General features: G+C 41.1%; 2 protein-coding genes across 5 annotated transcripts; one reads left to right on the top strand and one right to left on the bottom strand.

Annotated features, from left to right (window-relative positions):
• The first annotated feature begins 136 nt into the window (after positions 1-136).
• LOC125007469 (phospholipid transfer protein) lies at positions 137-8094 on the top strand. Of its 2 annotated transcripts, none has more exons than XM_047584321.1 (15): positions 137-272; positions 3128-3263; positions 3588-3687; positions 3772-3900; positions 4334-4489; positions 4678-4741; positions 4926-5081; positions 5158-5334; positions 5444-5503; positions 5952-6116; positions 6371-6438; positions 7218-7260; positions 7380-7443; positions 7531-7607; positions 7722-8094. In XM_047584321.1, exons 2-15 carry the CDS (start codon positions 3134-3136, stop codon positions 7836-7838), a joined length of 1506 nt encoding a protein of 501 aa, XP_047440277.1. In that variant the 5' UTR covers positions 137-272; positions 3128-3133; the 3' UTR covers positions 7839-8094. The 2 variants fall into 2 exon arrangements, with proteins under 2 accessions (XP_047440277.1, XP_047440276.1); XM_047584320.1 differs by having other exon boundaries at positions 154-305.
• A 2762-nt stretch (positions 8095-10856) lies between these two features.
• On the bottom strand, positions 10857-19622 carry khk (ketohexokinase). Of its 3 annotated transcripts, XM_047583873.1 has the most exons (9): positions 19415-19622; positions 18551-18667; positions 16976-17110; positions 16666-16800; positions 14993-15065; positions 13812-13958; positions 13645-13733; positions 13408-13565; positions 10857-11265 (listed from the first exon to the last, which is right to left on the bottom strand). In XM_047583873.1, exons 1-9 carry the CDS (start codon positions 19507-19509, stop codon positions 11150-11152), a joined length of 1065 nt encoding a protein of 354 aa, XP_047439829.1. In that variant the 5' UTR covers positions 19510-19622; the 3' UTR covers positions 10857-11149. The 3 variants fall into 3 exon arrangements, with proteins under 3 accessions (XP_047439829.1, XP_047439830.1, XP_047439832.1); XM_047583874.1 differs by lacking the exon at positions 16666-16800; XM_047583876.1 differs by lacking the exon at positions 16976-17110.
• Between the last annotated feature and the right edge of the window lie 1166 nt (positions 19623-20788).

The following is a 20788-nucleotide window of genomic DNA, read 5'->3' as shown; positions in this document are numbered from 1 at the left end:
ATACTGTCATCATCTGTCCATCTGTCCATCTGTCCATGTCTCTAATAAACACTTAAATGTTCTGCAACTGAAACACTGACAGGACAGAGTGGAATCTGTGTCTCCCCCAATGGAGGAGGAGAAAAATGAGGAGGAGGAGTCAGTCCCACGGGATAAAAGTCTTGACAGGGAGAGAGAGAGAGTAGAGAGGACAAGGGGACAGAGGACAGAAGACAGAGGACAGAAACCAACAAGTGAAGAAGAAAAGAAACTCGTCCTTCAGTCAAAAGTCTGTGAGTTTCATCATCGACACATTCAGAGGAAAGGTCAGTGGTTACTGAAAGCACTCAGCGAGACAGACAGGGAGGACAGACAGAGACGGAGAGACAGACAGAGACAGAGACGAGGACAGAGACAGACAGAGAGAGGACAGCGACAAGCAGAGACAGACAGAGAGGACAGAGACAGAGACGGAGAGACAGACAGGGACAGAGAGACAGAGGGGGCAGAGACAGAGACAGACAGAGACAGGCAGACAGAGAGAGGACAGAGACAGACAGAGAAGAGACAGAGACAGAGACGGAGAGACAGACAGGGACAGAGAGAGGACAGAGACAAGCAGAGACAGACAGAGACAGACAGACAGAGGGGGCAGAGACAGAGACAGACAGAGACAGGCAGACAGAGACAGAGAGAGACAGAGACAAGCAGACAGAGAGAGGACAGAGACAAGCAGAGACAGACAAAGAGAACAGAGACAGACAGAGAAGACACAGAGACAGAGACAGACAAAGACAGGGAGAGGACGGAAACAGGCAGAGACAGGGAGAGGACAGACAGAGAGAGGACAGAGACAAAAAGAGACAGACAAAGAGAACAGAGACAGACAGAGAAGACACAGAGACAGAGACAGACAGAGACAGGGAGAGGACAGAAACAGGCAGAGACAGGGAGAGGACAGACAGAGAGAGGACAGAGACAAGCAGAGACAGACAAAGAGAACAGAGACAGACAGAGAAGACACAGAGACAGAGACAGACAGAGACAGGGAGAGGACAGAAACAGGCAGAGACAGGGAGAGGACAGACAGAGAGAGGACAGAGACAAGCAGAGACAGACAAAGAGAACAGAGACAGACAGAGAAGACACAGAGACAGAGACAGACAGAGACAGGGAGAGGACAGAAACAGGCAGAGACAGGGAGAGGACAGACAGAGAGAGGACAGAGACAAGCAGAGACAGACAAAGAGGACAGAGACAGAGACAGACAGAGACAGACAGACAGAGACAGACAGAGACAGAGAGAGATCATGGACAGGTGAGTAGAAAACATGTGGTTTATTAGAGATTTTAATTTTCCAGGATCTGACCTGAATCATTTTAAATCTGACGCGTTCATCGACCTCTTTATCATGAACCTGAAGGAAGGTGGTAACAGCTGGAGACGTAATTTATTCTGAAATACTGAGACATCTAAAAGGTTCAGTGTCAGGCTACGTCTCTTCCTGTTTCCCTTGTGTTTATCCGACTTTTGATTTGTTCACATGAAAGAGAAGTTGGTGTAAACTGAGAGAAGCTGTGTGTTATATGAAGGACTGAATGAATGGATGAGTCCTGGCTCTAAAGCCTTTAATTAAAGCCTCGGTCCAGATGTGGAGCAGCAGCTGTAATTAGAGGGTTTGTCTGGACGGGCTAGAGACGGTTTGAAGCTGCAGATGATGAACATTCTGTCGTGTGACACTTTTAATTTCTAGTAAATGGGCTGCTAATACTGATGTTTCTTTGAGATGAGATGTGATCGTAACGATGACAAGGGGCTGAGAAAACAGCCAAAGACAGACAGATGCTGTCACTGACTAAATGGAAGAGATTTTAGATGTGGTCAGAGGACGCCGCTAACACCCAGTGTCTCAGTGGGATCCTTAATCCTAACCCTAGAGACAGCTGTAGAACTGAGCTTTACATGGACCGCAGCGGGTCAAGCTCTCATTAGAGTGGTTCAGCCTTTAAATAACATGAGTTATGAGGTGGAAGCTGAGAGGAGGCTGCAGCTCATGGTCCTGAAAACTCAACTGGTTTGTGGAAGGTTTCCTGCGTCGGGGTTACTGCAGTTCAAGCTGAACAGTGTTTATGTGGAAGAATGTGTTCAGCTGGACGCTGTGGACGAACAACAACCCTCGGATGTGTCCATCCGAGGGTTGACCTCTGACATCCCGCTCACACCAGAGGACAGTTTGTTTGTGGACAGTGTCAGATGTCACAAATAGAAAAGAGTTGAGGAAACAGATGCTTTAACTCAACTCAACTCAACTCAATCATCAGATTTGAGTTGGAGCAACATTGATGTTTATTATATACAGTTCTGCTTTAAAGTATTTCTGAGTTTCTAGTTCTGCATAAAAACGACTCAAAACATTAGTCCTGAAAGTAGACAAAGCGAGCACCAATCATAAAAATGAAACATAAATATTATAATTATTTACTTTATTATCTTGTGACCAGTGTTGATCATGTTGTTGAGTCCTTGTGTCCAGTGTGTGAGTCTGTGAGTCCTTCAGACTAAATGTTCCTGTAACAGCTGATCAGGGTCTAATCTGATCCCAGATCAGAACCAGCTGAGTTGTGAGATGTTGGTGGTTTCCTCTCATCAGCTGATGCTCCAACATTTCTACTGGATGAAGGTCAGGACTTTGACTTGTTCCTAAACATTCATCTGGTTCTTCTGGAGAACCACTGGTGTTCTTGGGCTTCTTGTCTTCCTCCATGACCCAGTTTCTCCATCAATAATAACAAGTCGTCCTGGTCCAGATTTGTGGCTTCCAGACTCTTTAGAGATGGTTGTGGAACCTTTTCCAGCCTGATGAGCAACAACAACTCTTTTTCTAAGCTCCTCACAAAGCTCCTTTCATCTGTTGTCATCACACACTTCAACACAAACATGAGACAAATCCCTGATTCATAGAAACTAAACCAGGACCCGATTCTCATCACGTTGATGGAAACACTCCTGGACACATGGACTCTAAACATTATCTACCAACACATGACAAAGACATCACGTTCCAAAACTGTCTGAGCTGAATCATTTCTTGAGATCAGTTTCATCTTTAATCAGTCAGATGATTTTAATAAGTTTTTCTCCTTTCAGACGGACATGTTGTGGATCAGGATGACTTCCTGTCTGTTCTCCTTCTTCTTCTTCCTCTCTTCGTTGCCCTCTATCATGGCCGCTGCTGAACCTGCTGGTTGTAAAATACGTATCACTGACAAAGGACTGGAGATGTGTAAGTCTGTGCATGTAGCTATTAACAATGCCCACAATAAAAATGCTTTGACGCTGGAGGACAGAAGAGTCCATTTAAATTAAACTAAATATTTAATTAACAAACATAAAATTACATTTAAAACAAATTCAAGGGTTTTCTCTGAGTCTCTACAGGACTCATGTTCTCTAAATAAGTCAGACTGTAGTATTATGGGATGATTGTCATCTGACTGATACTCATACATACAGTATAGTTTAATAAGGTGGAGGTTAGGGTTAGGGTTTGGTGTTTGTTTTTAGTTTCAGGACAAAGACTGGTTATTGTGTGTTTTTGTGTTTTCAGTGAAGTTTGAGACTCAGAAGTTTGTTGAAGAGGAGCTCAGTAACATAAGTATGCCAGAGATGACCGGCAAAGAAGGACGCTTCCAATACACCATCACTGAGTATGACTGACATTAGTAACGTCATCCATGAACACTCCCCAGCTGCATTAACACGGTCCCTCTGGCTTCCTGCTGTCTCCTCAGTGTGAAGATAAAAGAGTTGAATTTGACTCATGCTGACCTGCGGTTCATCCCTGAAGTCGGTTTGTTGTTCGATGTCCAGAACTCGTCGATCTCACTGAGTTTCGAGCGACAGATCCTCTACTGGTTCTTGTAAGTTCTCCGGGTTTAAGTAGCATTCATTCATTCACTTTCTGTAACTGCTTGGGGGGGGGCATAGGCAGTTTGATGACACAATGACCACAGATGGAGTCTATGAGCGGTTGTTGATGTGTTGGTGTTGATAATGATGATGAAGACGAAGGTCTCTATTGATGATGATGAAGGTGTTAGCTATAAAAGGGAAACTCTCATGACTGTTTCCGTGGATCTAAACATTTTGGCTCTTAATCTCCTGAGATAATCTGGCTGTTCACATGTCACTGTGTTAGAGGGTTAGGGTTCACTGTTGACCCTCAGACTGATTCTCATGTCTCAGTAACATGATAAAGGACAGTTTCATCAGCAAAGTGTCTGGGCTGGTGAAGGATCTAATGTGAAGCTGATGCTGCTCTTGGCTCACAGTGTTGATGTTGTTGTTTCTCAGTTATGACACAGGAAACATCAACGCATCAGCTGAGGGAGTAAACATCAACACGGCTCTGAACCTGATCAGAGATGATGAAGGACGACTGAAGATCAATAACATCACCTGTGATGCTAAAATCAACAAAATGAAGGCAAAGTTCAGTGGAACGCTGGGGTAAGACTCAATAAATAAAACCCTCGACCCCAGAAAGATAGATAGATAGATAGATAGATAGATAGATAGATAGATAGATAGATAGATAGATAGATAGATAGACAGATAGATGTATAGATAGATAGATAGATAGATAGATAGATAAAGAAAAATAAATAACTTCCAACATGTGGGCACGTGTCTTTCAGGAGAGTTTATGACTTTCTGGCCAGATTTCTGACGACAGGGATGCGCTTCCTCCTCAACCAAAAGGTGTGGTACCTGTCTCTGTCTCTGTCCCTGCCTCTGTCCCTGCCTCTGTCCCTGTCTCTGTCTGTGTCTCTGTCCCTATCCCATGCATCTCTCTCTGTTTCTATCTCACTGTCCCTGTCCCTCCCTCTGTCTGTCTCTGTCTCTGTCCCACCTGTCTCTGATTCTGTCTGTGTCTCTGTCTCAGATCTGTCCCGCTCTGAATCACGCTGCTCTGGTCCATGTTAACTCATTGTTGGACACGATTCCTGTGAGGACGGAAGTGGACGGGTACATCGGGATCGATTATTCCCTCATTGATGATCCAGTGGTTTCATCCCGGAGTCTGGACATGCACTTCAGGGTGAGACTGAGACAGATGTCTTGATGTGATGTGACATGGGATGACACCAACGGTGTGTCTTTGTCTTTGTCTCCAGGGGATGTTCTTCGACCTGTCCCACGAGGACGCCCCGCTGGTGAACTACGCCGTGGACCCGGTCATCAGGGAGTACGACCGCATGGTTTATCTGGCTCTGTCCGAGTTCTTTTTTGACAGCGGGATGTTCTCCTACTACACGGCAGGAATCTTTCAGATGGACATCGCCAACGAGAAGGTCCACTCCCAACATGTCCACAACATGTCAACATGTCCACATGTCCACAGGTTGTCCCTGGACCAAACTGATCCAGTCTGAACTTCACTGTCTGTCTTGTGTCCTGCAGATGCCCAAAGATCTAGAGATGCTGTTGAGAACCACGTACTTTGGAGCCATCATGATGCTGGTGAGACCAGGACAGAGAGGACACAACGCAGAGACAAAAAGAGACAAACTCAGCCTGAACTAAAACACGCTTCCCTTTAATTTCTTCCAGTTCTTTCTGTGTGTTTTGTTTTCACCATTCAGTTCACTGTAGCGTCTCCGGGTTATATTTCATAATACTACTACTACTACTAATAATAATAATTTATATACTTTAAAGTATCTGAGACATTTGTGTGTGATTGAAGACTGTTTTACTATAGTACTAAATAAAACTGTAGGTGTAGTGGTGGCTAGTATTCTGGGTAGGACCAAATAGTATTAAGTAGTACAGGGCATTACTGGGTAGTATTGAGTACTACTAGTTAGTATAGGGTAATCCTGGGTAGTGCTGAGTAGTATTCAGTAGTACTGAGTAGTACTGGGTAGTATGTGGTATTCTTCATGTTCTCCCTGGATCTCATGGCTAGAATCCGGCTCTGGTGGACGCTCCAGTGTCTCTGCAGCTCGCAGTCAATTCACCACCCAAAACATCCATCAAGACGTCAGGAGCGACTGTTGTCATGACAGCGATCGTCAAAGTGATGGTGCTGCCTCCAGGTCAGCCTCCGGTCCAGCTGAGCAGCATGACCATGGTACGTGCACTACATGGGAATAAAAGGAGGACCAGAGGACAGCCTGTCACTCCAGTCCAGACCAGCTTATGACCAGAGTTTAACCAGTGGCTTCACTTTTCAGACCCGTGTGCAGCATGAATCTAGTGCTGGACTGAACAGCTGTAGTGACACAATGAATTCATTCCAGTTTAACTAGCAGCATCCCAGACTGGACTTTAGTTTTTACCAGTTTAAGGGAAAAACATTATCATTGTGTTTTTCTTCTCCTGCAGGAAACAAAGTTTAATGCCAAAGTTTCCATGAGAGGAAAACGTCTGGCGGTTCATGCTGACCTCCGCAGGTACACACATTTAACTTACATCTTTGTGAAATCCTATTCCTGGTTCTAAACTCGAACCTGAAACCAGGTGGTCCTGAGTGGTCTTACCTACAGGTGTGAACACATGACCATGTTGTTTGAGCACTATCAAGGCACATTAAAGACTGAAATATATGAAAGACCTCTGTTTTAAAGGAGTTTTACCCTTATTCATTTTCTATAAAACTTTGATGTCTGCCTTTGAAAGCCTCCGTCACTAATGATCCCAAAAGGAGAAATATAGAAAAAGATATTCTGGTTAATGGATGACCAGTGGTCAGACTGTGTTGGTTCTTGGTGATGAGAGCCTTTTAAAATATCCGTTATTCCAGGGTTCACTTCTAATCTGAAAACATCTGTAGCCTATCATGCCATGTACACACAACCAAGATGCCCTTGTTCCCTGTGCTGTGGAATATAATAATAATGATAATGTTACAGATGACTAATAATTATCGACAGAGAATGACACGTGGTTGTCCAGGTTCATGGCATAAACGACTACATACAGGAGGCTGAATACATCAGTGAACCACAGTGTTTCTGTGTTTGTTTTCAGTCTCTTCCCTGTGGTTTAGTGTCTCTGTATATTAATGCAGAGTTGATGTGAACGTGGATCAGGATCTGTCTGACTTCCTCATATGACTTTAACAAAGTATTGATTCTCAGCCTCATGGACATAAAACCGACAACTGTCTGGTATCTCTTTATTTTGATGTTGATGATGTCATAGTCAGACTGTGACATTTTTCATGTTTCAGGTTTAAAATCTTCTCCAACCAGTCTGCCCTGGAGTCTCTGGCAGTAAGTATAATGTCTTCATTTTAGAATAAGTGGTGCAACGCTAACTAGGTCGTGATGATGTTTCCTCAGTGATTTCTTCATATTATGAACAGCATCAATCGACTAACCTCTGTCTGTAGCTGATTCCTCTGCAGGCTCCTCTGAAGACCATGCTGCAGATGTCTGTGGTTCCTCTGATCAACAGTAAGTCTCTGATTCACCAACTCTGAAATTAACACAATGAAAGACAAACCAAAATTGTGAGGCCACTGTGATGTGTTCTGTGTTCAGACTGGACCAAGAGAGGAGTTCGGATCCCTCTGGCTGATGGGATAGATTTCATCGAGGAGGTAGTTGAATATCACAACGTAAGTGTGTTTGCTCATTGGTTACTAACCAGTTTGAGGATGTGAGGTGCTGATGATGTTTGACCCTGAATCTGTGCATCAGCTTCATCTACCTTGTGTTGTTTCTCTCTGCAGGGGTTCATTGTGATTGGAGCAAATCTTCACTTCAGCAAAGGACTGAGAGAAATGATGGCAGGAAACACAGACACAGAGTCAACCATTAACAGCACCAGCACCACCATCACCAACTGAATGTTAAATATATAAGACACTAACACAATAAATAATTTTATGTGACGATTTAAACACAATGGATTGATATTATAAGTTATATCCACTGTATGTAAAGACAGATGTACACTGATGAGTCAATCCTAAAATACTCAAGTTACCAAAGTCCTGTATAAAATATTTATATTTATTCAGTGTACAGTGTAAACTGGCGGTGCTGATGATTATTATTACTTATAATTCTGTGAGCATGACATTAAAGCACTGAACCTAAAAATTATGTAGATAAATTCATGTCCATGATGTGGAGTTGTCCCATGTAGTGCTGCCTCTGCGACGTTGTGTCTGCTTGTATGGGGATGACGCCGCTATCTCCATCCTTCAGTAAAATGACAATGCAGTGTTTTCTGCATCTATGTTAGACAGACGAGTTCAAACGAAAATAATTTCAGCATGGAGCTCACATTTAATCAGAAAACATGTTAACTGACACTGATCCTAGAGATAGAGGTACAGGTAGAGGTAGAAGTAGAGACACTACTTCTACTTCTCTCTACTTCTATCTCTACCTGTACAGGTACATTGTGTTAATATCTGTGTTAATATCTGTGTTAATGGCAGTGGCAGTTAAAACTTCTATCTCTGGAGATAGAAGTTATAACTGCCACTGCCAACATTAACCCACCCATAAAAGAGAGTCAGACCCCATTTACACGAAGCCGGGTTACACTGTAAATGTTACATTATTTTATCATTTAGGCTTTCTGTCTCAAAAGAGTCGGTATTTTTCAGAGCCTGAAACCTCACATTTCTAAAACTGGTTTCCAGTGGTTCCGCCTAGACGCTAACATTTTTTGAGATGGTTCAGGAAACGCCCGGTTTGAAAAATAGCGTCTTTGTGTGCACCTGGCATTAGTGATACAGGTAACTTGGTCAGAGGCAGTTCTAGCCCGTTCAGTGCCCTGAGCAAACTTCAGCAACAACGGAAGTGGAATTTGTATGGGTCTAGGTACCAATAGAGTATATAAATATAGAATTTATGATATTTCAAAAACAATGCAACCTCGCAGGCTAATGGCTGATACTAGGACATCCAGTAAATCCTTAATATGTCACAAAAAATAAAGTATGTCTGTAATGTTTCCATCTCCAGCTTAGTTAGCTTAATGAACTCAGGACTTAAACAACATAGAAAGCATTCATGGTGTCATATCTTAAGTATAAATAATGTGCTGGGCTTTAACTGCTTTGTCTCAGCCCTCATATTATCATTATGAAACAGACTTCTCATTCTATTCAATGAGAAAGTGTAAACGTGTAAATGTAAATGTAAACATGCTGACTCAGTGCGTTTACATGCAGAGTTTAATGGAGCTTTGCTCTAAACTCTACTTCCTGACTACAGTCCTTGTCCCAGTTTACATGCAGCGGAGAAAATCTAATAACTGTTCTCCTCCTCCACACTAGGGGGCGACACGTGTCTTTTCAGCAGGTTAATATCACGTTAATACGGCCCGATTTCTGGTTGATCTATTATGTGATATAATAAACTAGAGTCGTTCATGCGGTGGACCGACATTTAAACAACAACCAGACGGATAATAGTACATTTTTTAATCTTGTACGTAATATTCTCGCTACTTCTAGTGCAGATAGATGGCGCTATCCCTCAGACAGTTCTACTAGCGGGTCTATTTACCTTCTTCTTCTTTTGCGACCGTCTTTCTTGGATGTTTTTATTCCGGGGTCGCACTCCAGCGCAGCGGTTGTGGAGCATGCACAGATACATTATCCTATTGAAAAATGCGATTCACTGTTTACATGCTGGAGAAAATCGGAATCCGATCTCATTATCTGGGCAATTGAATCAGATAATGAGAACTCTGATTTTAAATGGAGTAACGTGTTTACATGCACTTAAATTCTCCTGTTATAGTCTGATCAAGGCAATAATTCGTTTTTTTTTTTTTTTTTTTTTTTCACTTGCATGTAAACACACTGTGTCCAAACTTTTGACTGGTAGTGTATATATATATATATATATATATATACACTCACCGGCCACTTTATTAGGTAACTTGCTAGTAAGAGGTTGGACCCCCCATCCTTAATTCTTGGTGTCATACTTTCAACAAGGTGTTGAAAGTTTCCTGTTCTAGGAGTTTTGTTCCACTCGTCTTTACAGAGTTGTTGTAATTCAGCCTCACTGGCAGGTTCTCCAGCATGCACCTCCTTTTTGACGTCATGCCACAGCATCTCAGTAGAATTCAGTTCTGTACTTTGACTAGGCCACTCCACAGTCTTCATGTAATTTGTCTCCATCCATTCAGAGGTAGAGTTGCTGGTGTGTTCTGGATCATTGTCCAAGTCCTCTTCACCTTGAGGTCAACAGATAGATGGATGTTCTCCTTCAGGAGCAGAATTCATGGTTCCATTTATCACAGCAAGTCTTCCAGGTCTTGAAGACCATCACCCTACCAGCTCCAGGTTTTACTGCTGCTCTCATGTTGAATGGAGTCCAGCTTTAGTCTGGTCAGTCCACAGAGTATTGTCCTAAAGTCTTGTGGGTCCTCTAGATGTTTTCTGGTCTTTCTGTTCTTGTAGCTCAGCAGTGGTTCTGTACTCTGCCATGAGGCCATGTTAGTCCAGTGTCTTTCTGATGGTGGAGTCATGAACTCTGACCTTAACTGAGTCCAGTGAGGCTGCAGGTCTTTGGATGTTGTTGTTCGTCTTTTATGAACTCTTGGATGAGTGGCCTCTGAGCTCTTGGGGACATTGTGGTGGGTTGGCCGATCCTGGGAAGGTTCTCCTCTGGTCCATGTTTCCTCTATTTGTGGATAATGCCCCTCACTCAAATACATAGTACTCTACTGTAGAGGTCCACTGTATCGGTCCCACCCCTCCCACCTCACCCCTGGGGGTTTGCCCATGTTGCCCATACCTAAATCTTCCTCTGACCATGGTTCACAATTCACAGGCAAGATAGATAAACATTAAAAAACAAAAAGTGTCAAAGGAACAACTCATGCAACAAAAAGAAAAGTTTGACTTTAGCTGTTTATTGGTCAGATTTAAGTTCATCAGGTAAACAACAACCAAAGAATAAGTCATTTAATTTAAACTTACATTTTACTAGCAGCTTGTTCACAGTTAATTATCTGTAAGATAACTATTATTTAATAATAAATCACACATTAATATCAGTGATGTATCAGTTAATTCTCTATCTAATGTAGATGAATTAATCAGATTTATCAGTTTATTAATTTGTGTAATTGGTTTAACAGTGTCAGTAAGCTCAGTTCTCTGAACCCACTGAAACAAATCAGATTTTAAATCTTCAGCTCCTCATCGGTCAACATGTCTCTGATGCCATCGTAACCATGGAAACCACATTTCCTGCCAGCGACTCTGCAGCCGAACTTCACAGCATCGTTTAAACTTCCACCTACAGATAAAAAAAATATATTTATTTATTTAATCATTTCATCTCCTTTGGGACAATGTGGACTTAAGGACAAGCTGATCTTCCTGAGCTCACTTCAGTTATTACAGCATCTAAACCATCAACTGGTCTTCTAGACCCCATCCTGACTAAGTTGCTCAAGGAGGTTTTTTCCATTAATTAATACCTCCATATTAAATCAGATAAACTTATCTCTATTAACAGGATATGTGCCCCAGTCTTTTAAAACTGCTGTAATTAAACCATTACTTAAAAAACCCACTCTTGACCCAGATGTTTTAGCAACTATAGGCCAATTTCCAATCTTCCTTTTATCTCTAAAGTTTTGGAAAGGGTTGTTGTCAATCAGTTGGTTGATCATTTAAACAGGAATGGTTTGTTTGAATAGTTTCAGTCAGGTTTTAGAGCTCATCATAGCACAGAAACAGCTCTGGTTAAAGTTACCAATGATCTCCTCATGGCTTCAGACGATGGACTTGTCTCTATACTTGTCCTGCTAGATCTCAGTGCTGCATTTGACACTATTGATCACAATATTCTACTACAGAGACTTGAAAATGTGATCAAGATTACAGGAACTGCACTAGACTGATTTGAATCATATCTGTCAGACAGATTCCAGTTTGTCCATGTAAACAACAACTCTTCTATATATACCAAAGTAAGCTATGGAGTTCCTCAGGGTTCTGTGCTAGGACCAATATTATTCACATTATACATGCTTCCCTTAGGCAATATTATTAGAAAGCATGGCATAAACTTCCATTGCTACGCAGATGATACCCAACTATATTTATCCAGGAACCTAAATGAAACTAATCCGCTGGTTAAACTCCAAGCGCCTTAAAGACATAAAGGCCTGGATGACCTGTAATTTTCTACTTTTAAACTCAGACAAAACCGAAGTAATTGTATTTGGCTCTAAACATGTCAGAGATTCATTATCTAATCACCTGCTTTTGTTGGATGGCAGTACCTTGGCCTCCAGTACTACTGTGAAAAACCTTGGTGTTATATTTGACCAGGATATGTCCTTTAATTCTCACATAAAGCAGGTAACCAGGACTGCTTTCTTTCACCTTCGTAATATCATCAACATTGGGAGCATCCTTTCTCAGAGTGATGCGGAAAAACTAGTTCATGCATTTGTGTCTTCCAGGCTGGATTATTGTAACTCGTTACTGTCTGGCTCCAAATACTCTTTAAAAAGCCTCCAACTGATTCAAAACACTGCAGCAAGAGCACTGACAGGAATTAGCAAGAGAGATCATGTTACTCCAGTATTAGCTTCTCTTCATTGGCTCCTTTAAAATCTAGAAATGAATTTAAAATCCTCCTCCTTACATACAAGGCCCTGAAAGGCCAAGCTCCATCATATATGAAAGACCAACTCCTGTCCTCTAATTTCTTACAATTTATTTTCTGAATATCTGACCTGTGGAGTTCTAAGCTACATCTGCCTCATCAACCAGCCCAGTCTTCATGGTCTGGAGTCTGTGTATCAGACCTGTGGAGCTCCATAAACTGCATCTGTCCCAGTCTTCATGTCCTCCTCCAGGTGTCCACTCCTACCTAGATGAACTATTCACCAACCTGCCCATGATTCCTCTTCTACTCTCAAACTGTCTCATAGATCATCAGCTACTGTATATATTATATTATTAGATTCTACATGTTTCCTTCAGATCCATGTTTGTATCTGTGACAGAAGTTTGTTTATCTAGTTTCCCTTGTTCTTCTCTGTTTCCACCCGGCTGGCCTTGGAGTCCCTCCAAATAAGCCTTCAGGCTGATCTGGAGGTTTCCGGTCGGTTTTTGTAAAGTGTCTTGAGATGTTATTGATGCTATATAGATAAAATAAAATTGAAATGAAACTTATCTGCTGTGTTATTACTAATTATTTAGTTATGGTTATACGTTGATCTACAACTTGAGACAGAAATACAAAACATCCAGATGACCAGTGGGAACGTAGCCCTGGAAAAACTCACCCACACAAGAGCTTCATGTCAGGAGAGAAATATTCAGAAGAGATATTTCAGTTCTCACTGACATAAACAATAAATGTCTCCAATGGACTTTAAAATGTCTCATTGTTCAACAAATGTCTTATTGGTGGTCTCACCCTTGGACAGCGTGTAGATGACGGCAGCATTGAATGTGTCTCCAGCTCCAAGAGTATCAAGTATAGTTTCAGGAGGAAATGCGTCTGAATGAACGATTAAACCATCAGGACCCAAAGCATCAGCTCCCTTTTCTGCCCAGGCACAGACCAGGACAGCCCTGAGAGTCCAACAATAATTAATAAATAATTAATAAATAGCATCAATAAATAATCGGCTGTCCTCTGACCTCCACTCACCCCTGTTTGACTCGACCGTAGAGTCCTTTCAGAGCGGCTTCAGCCGAATGGAACCCAAAGTGACGAGCAACGTCTTTACTGACAAAGACCTTAAAAACACAACAGAAAGTGTTCTTCAAGTTCCATGTTCTCGTATTTCAGCATAGACACATCACAGAGACTCGTACCACATCACCATATGGAAACAGCTGATAGAGCGGTTCTCGGGTCTTCTCTATCTCCACGGAGATAGTGATTCGCTGTTGCTGTGGCAACATCTTGTTGAACATCTCAACTTGCTGGATCATCTTCACCTGCTCCTCAGCATTTCGGCCCTTCAGGAGTTGAGATGTATAAGGAAGGGATTATCAACTTGATCTAAAATAATAAAAATGGATCGTACATTTATATTTTATATACATATATATATATATATATATATATATATATATATATATATATTAACAAACAATAACTGGTTTGTCTGATAACACCAAAGGGTTTGACTGGCAAAAGGCATAATCCACTGGACCTCCTTATGGTCTGTGATACTCTACTTTTGTTAGAATTATGTCAGTTTTTCCAATTACACTGAAGTAGTGGATTTAAAGTAGTGGATTGTGTACACAAGACCTGTAGTTTCTAAACATTTTAAATATAGATTTTATATAGATTTTATTCTAAACATGTTTAAGTTCATCCCCTTGATTTAAAGCTGTAGATTAATTAAAATTGTGTGGTTAGTGTTGTGTGTCCTTGTGTTTCTGTCACTTCCTGTTTTATTTTGAAGTCCAGCCTCATCTCCATCTTCCTGTCAAGTTTCCCACCTTGGTGATTGAACTGCCTGCCCTAATGTGTTCCACCTGTGTCTCATTGTCTCCCCCGACCCCAGGTGTATAAACTTCGCTTCCCTTCCCCTCAATCCCAGATCGTCTTATTATTCTATGTAGCGGTCCAGCTTTTCCCCAGAGAGATTCCGTGTGATTCCAGGGATCTCCTTGATTTCCTGCCTGCCTTTTTATTTTTGATTTTGGACTGAATAAATGGACTCTGTTTTTGCCGGAAACCTGAGTCTGAATCTGTGTCCAAACCTCTGAGTAGGAGCCTGATAATAATATAATAATAACATTAACAAAAATATGATTGTGCTCTCAGTGTTGGCATACTAAAAGACTTTAACGTTTAAGTAAATAATATTCCACAGGTGAAATTCAGATTGACCCTGTCTGGTTAGTTTGACCTGATTAATCACACTGAGGTGAGTGTGTTGAACTTTGTCATGTTTAGATAATTTTATCAAGATGCATTATTTGTTATTCAGGTTTATTTAAACTATTCTGGTTGTTGTAGTTTCTAGGTCTTCACCCACCTCCCAATGAATCCACTTGAACTGACGGAGGTCAACTTTGGCAAAATCCTCTGCCGTGACATCAGGAAGGTTCCTGACAGATAGGAAGTTAAGTCAGAGTTTATGTTGCTCAGAGGAAAAAGTTAAGAACCCAGAAACATGTCCATCCCTCCATGTCAAACTGATTCTTGTGAGGCTCATGACCTCCTCACTGTAGTTTGTTATGGATTTATTATCGATTTCCTGTTGGAAATCTGACGACATTGACATCACCATGACATGACCAATGAGTGTTTGATTCACTCATGGAGGGAGGACGAGTTTCTCCTTCAATGTGTCTGACAGAGGTTTGTGTCTCAGTAGAACTATCAACCACTAATTAACTATCAATCATTTGATTAACAATCATCCTTAACACTATTTCTTATAGAATCAGATGACAAATGTCTAAAATACGAAAAAGTCACCAGAAAAATAACATTTGTGCAGGATTCATTGAAAGACAAACAGGACTTTGTAAAAATGAAAACAGAAACAGTGCTCAAGATCTGCAAGGTGTCTGACTGATGACACAACACAATATTTCATAGGTCATCACACAAAAGAGAAATTAAATCAATCACTGACAATGAATTAACCCAGAACCACTGCAGAGGCTAAAGAAAAGGCCAGAAAAGATCTGGAGGACTTTAAATACACTGCTCAAAAAATTAAAGGAATACTCTGAAAACATCTGGAGCTCATCAGGGGGTCTCTAGTCACCTGTTGTTCATTTCATTAACAAAGTAGCTGATCTGATTAAAAAGTCTTCCATTTTTTGAGCAGTGTATATAAAAGGAAATGGTTGTAGTGTTTGACTACTCAGTAGCAATTAAAATAACTTTACTTTGGTTCCTGAAGACAAAACAATATAGAGATGTATTATTGATGGATGGATGATTTCTGAAATTGTGAACATTAAGGGGCTATTTCAGTGTTAGTTGAGAATAATAACCAACCTTGAAAAACTTCCAGATTTCAAACTAAACACTAAAGTGACGTCATATTTTGGAGGATGATCAGTTTTGAATGCTGTCATTGTGTTCAGGACCTCCATGTTTCTGGACGTAGAGCACAGTTTCTTCTCGTCTTCTATCTTCTTTGTGTTTTATCCTGACAAACCACTCATTACAGGTGAATAGATGAAAACCTCTTGAGAAACACTCAAGTAGTATCAGAATCGTCTTCGCACATCAGATGGCACAGTAAACGTTGGTTCCCTAGCTTTCTTTCAGGCTTAGAGACTTCCTTTAAACGTGGGATCTGGGCCTCAGTGCCTCTCTCTGCAGTGGATAACGCGACCAACTGTTATTTCACCAGATTCAGGATCAGGATCAAGTGTTCATGCTTTCTTGAGGCAGGTCAAACAGTGTTCACAAAACACTTCCAGGTCGTTTTTATCTGTAGCAGCAGATGCTCTGAGCTCAGATTCACAGGGTTTTAACACTGTGCATCTTATTTATGATGTTCCCTTCCTCTGACGCTGAGACTGTCTCATCTGTGTTGTAGATGCTGCTCTTTATCCTGGTCAATATCAATGCAATTCACAAATAAATGTAAACTGCTTAGGCTGATTTTACCATTGATAAGTCAATGCCTCTCCTTTAGATAAAGAAGTGTTTAGTTAACACTGTGTCACCAGCCAGACGTCTTACGTATCAGAGAGAACGACGGTTCGAGATCCACTCGATGGACAAACCACACAACATGCACATGGAGTTTGACCTTCGACCTGCCAAACCACTGCTGAGACATCAATTTCACGCTGTGAGAAGTCAGCCATGATGAAACTAACAGAGACACAGACAGGAAACATAAGTGTGCCGGGCAAAATAAACCAAGTTCAGGCAGAAAACTTTTTCTGACTGATGGGACACGAAGACCAGAGCTGTTCAATGACGACGATGTTCCTGAAACAGATTCAGTTAGTAACACACACACACAGACACACACACCTGTTCACACCTGTTCATGTGCAGGATGGTGCGGCTTCCTGTGCTGATGTTGCTGATGACCACAGAGGTGGGCAGGTTACACTGAGCGTGCTCAGTTAGCAGAGACACATCGATGCAGAACTTCTGAAAATCCTCCAAAATAAAACTACAGACAGAAACTGTTTACATCTCCAGAGCTCCCCAAAAAAATAACCTGAGTACAAGGGTAGTTACGATATGTCCATACAGTTCATGCAGTAACATTTCCAGTACAGACTACAGACTGGCATCAATAATAATCCACACTGTGTAGACCACTGTGTGGTTATGCCGAGATAAAAATAAATAAATAAATAAATATATGTACATCTATATCTATATATTAGGGCTGTCAAAATGATTAATCATGATTAATGTGATTAATAATCTGAACCCAGTGAATCATCTGCAGCAGAACGACTGTGAACGTGTCTCAGTTTGTCCAAGTAGCGTTAGCGTTAGCACCAGCTGATCCGGTAGTGACAGGCAGCAGAACCAACCCATAAAGATGGAAGACGCTAAACAGCACGTTGGTCCTCTCCATGGGACATTTGAGGACAGACAAACCAAGACAAACCAGGACAAAGACAAGCTGCCAATGCTGTTGCTAATATGTGTCCACTCCTGCAGCCACTGTTCACTGGGAGAGACTGTTCTCAATAAGAAGCGTCAGCTCTCCTCTGGTTGGACAATGTCAACAAGTTAGTCTGTCTCCGTAGCAACAGGGACACATTAATGTGGACACACGTTGACACAATGTGGACAAATTTTGGCTGAAAAAAAAAAAAAAAAACATAAAAAGTTGTTGAAACTGTTGAATGTGTTTAATGAACTCGTTCAGTGCAGATTTATTCTCTTGTTCCTGGAGTTTGTTCATCATCAACGATAAAACGATTCAATAGAGATTAAACATGAAGGAGATTTAATCCGATTAATCTGACTGAACATTTGAATCGTATGACAGCACTAATATACGAATATGTACATATATACTGTGCATATATGTGTGTATATGAACACTACCATCTCCTCGCTACTAATAACATGTTATTCCTAATTGGTGAGCAGTGCATTAAGGTTGTTACAGTGAGAGAAAATTACATAATTTTGTTCTTATAGCTTGTTCTTGACACATCAACCAGACAGAACTTTTTTTCTCGTGTGATTTCCGGTTATTGTTCTATGATTGGTCAGAAAATGGAAGTGGCTGTGGGTAATGCTGAGAGTTTAAATGCACTGTGAGCTCCCAGATGCTGATATTCAGTGTAACCTAATCTCTCCTGGGTAGAGATCATACTGTGTGTGGGTGGATGCTGATTGTCAACAACAACTGGTCAATATTCATATCCAAAAAGTGCCTGTTGTGTCATGTGCGACTTAGGGTTAGGGCTGCAGTGGGAGGGACCTATGAGGACATCCCATGAGTTTGGGACTTGAGCTTCTTGTGAAATATAAATTTGGCCAAAATAAACTTTTTTCGTGTTCTCTTAGCTCCAGAACAGAGAACAACTTTCTGGTAACCAGCTTCAGAGTTACTGATGTGGTGGACTTATTGATTGGTACTCACTTGGCCACAGGACCAGGAGACAATGAACCCATGAAGGCGCAGGAAGCTCCGAGCAGCGACAGCACTGTACACGAGTTTGAGGCATTTCCTCCTCGCTGCCAGCGCTGCGACAAACACCTGCAGAATCATTGGTCGATAAAAAAAACATTTCAAACACAGATCACGTCAGAGTGAAAACGCTGGAGACTGAAATAAAGTCAGAAAGAAGAAAGGTGCCAGAGTAGATAAATGAAGTGGGATTTCATTCACAGAACAATGAAAAGACAAATATCATGTTTCCATCATGTTACCCGAGCTTTATTGATCTTATTGTTAATTCAAGTTTATGTCCATCATCTCTGAACATAAGACGTCACACAGCAACAGTGGAGACATACAAGTCACAGTCTTTCTAAAAATGTAGCTTGAGTTTGTGATAAGCATCAAGAGAGATCTAACCTCTGTGCTGCTGGGTGTGGAGGAGACAAGATTAATTCCTAGGTAAGTTGTTGCACTGATTATAGTGATTATAGGATATAGTAGAGTATTTGTTATGATCTCAGTCAGTCTGCAGAGCGACCTCTGTCCTCACATTCAAACATCAAACAAGGAAATAAAAATGACTGTGTTATGTATAATGATTACCAACCAAACGTTTAGCTTTGCAATTAATGTGGTTATCCAGAATTTATTTATTAATTAACCCTAATACACCACAGTAGATTTACTACGGGGTCCTGATGTTTAAGGCTCTGTGTTGTACAGATAAGGTTGGGTTGTCTCTGCAGAGTCAAGACAACAAAGTCACGAGTTAGCATTAGCCTGGGAGCTAACCTACTGTCAGTAATAGCATTAGGTTGTATTAGCATTAGCTTGTGAGCTAACCTGCTATCAGTATCTTCTTCAGGGTAGTTGTTGACCACGTTGATGATGTCCAGGCAGACTAGGCCCACACATAGAATCTTCTTTTGTTCCTCCATGTTGGTCCAGACGGTCTGACTGTGTCACGAACAGCTCGACTCTGGACTTTGATACAAAACAGTCTCATCTTCCCATTTTTCCTCCTCCTCCTCCTCCTTCTTCTACTACTGCCTTCTTCATCATGTGTTTTAAGACACCTATCACTCCTGTTAAAGTACTTTTCTGCCACCTACTGTGTTGGAGTGTTTATACATACATATATTTCACAGACTCAACTTCCCACTTCACCTGATCATTTTCTTTCAAAAAAAAAAAAAAAAGGTCTTGTGTTTTATGCAGTGTTAATTTTGACATCAAATTCAGATTTAGTCTTTGTCTTTTGGGTAGAACATGATTTAGTTTGAGTCATATTTTTAGTCGTCTGAGTTCTTTTAGTCTTAGTCTCATTTTAGTCGACTAAATCTACAGTGGACTTAGTTGACTGAATGTTTCTCCAGACTTTCCGGTCATTGTAAGTATTCTTCGTCATGTTCCAGCTCGTGAGTCATGACAAAAGGTGGAGATACACAGTTACACAAATTCAAAGGGGGAGGGGGGTTAATTGATGATCTGCTGCCTGATGCTGGTTGTGGAGGTTTTCTGTTTAGGCCTTGTGTGCGTCCATATTCGGTCTTTTTAAATTGCTGTATGTATATATAAATATGTATATACCATTTACCTTTGAATTTTTTAATGATTGTGTATTACTTCCAATATGTCATCTTCTCAGTTGACCCAACTTTTAAAGATCCAACTTGTGCCGTATGCAAGTGACCACCAGATGGCACCATTATTCAGGTTTGTTGTAAATGCATTCAGGTTAAAACAGACTATTATTCATGTTTATTCAATTTTCCCATTAAAAAGTGGCCCAGGACCCATTCAAACATTAACACTATGATTTTAATTGATGTGAGTCTTGGTTTGATTTGTAATCAATAACTAAATCAAGCCAACTTATAGTTCAACAAATTAAAACTTTGTGAAATAATGAATAATATGAAGCACTGTGATCCCTGCAAAGACACTTATTTACATGATGGATGCAAAACTGCACAGTGGTGTCGAAAAAGTTTGTGCCTACTTAAAATTAAATCAAATCAAACTTTATTTATAGAGCACCTTTCATGCATAGACACGCAACACAAAGTGCTTTACACTTGAACACAATTACAAGTAAAACTCCTCCCTCCCACCCTCCATACCATACATACACCCACCCACACACACACCTGCCCACTATTACTACTGACAATAGGGAGACATGTCCTGACAGTGAGGATTAAGGAAGCTCTATCT

Source organism: Mugil cephalus, chromosome 4 (genome assembly GCF_022458985.1).
Source record: "Mugil cephalus isolate CIBA_MC_2020 chromosome 4, CIBA_Mcephalus_1.1, whole genome shotgun sequence".
Classification (NCBI taxonomy): Eukaryota; Metazoa; Chordata; class Actinopteri; order Mugiliformes; family Mugilidae; genus Mugil; species Mugil cephalus.
This window is presented reverse-complemented; position numbering and strand designations above follow the sequence as displayed.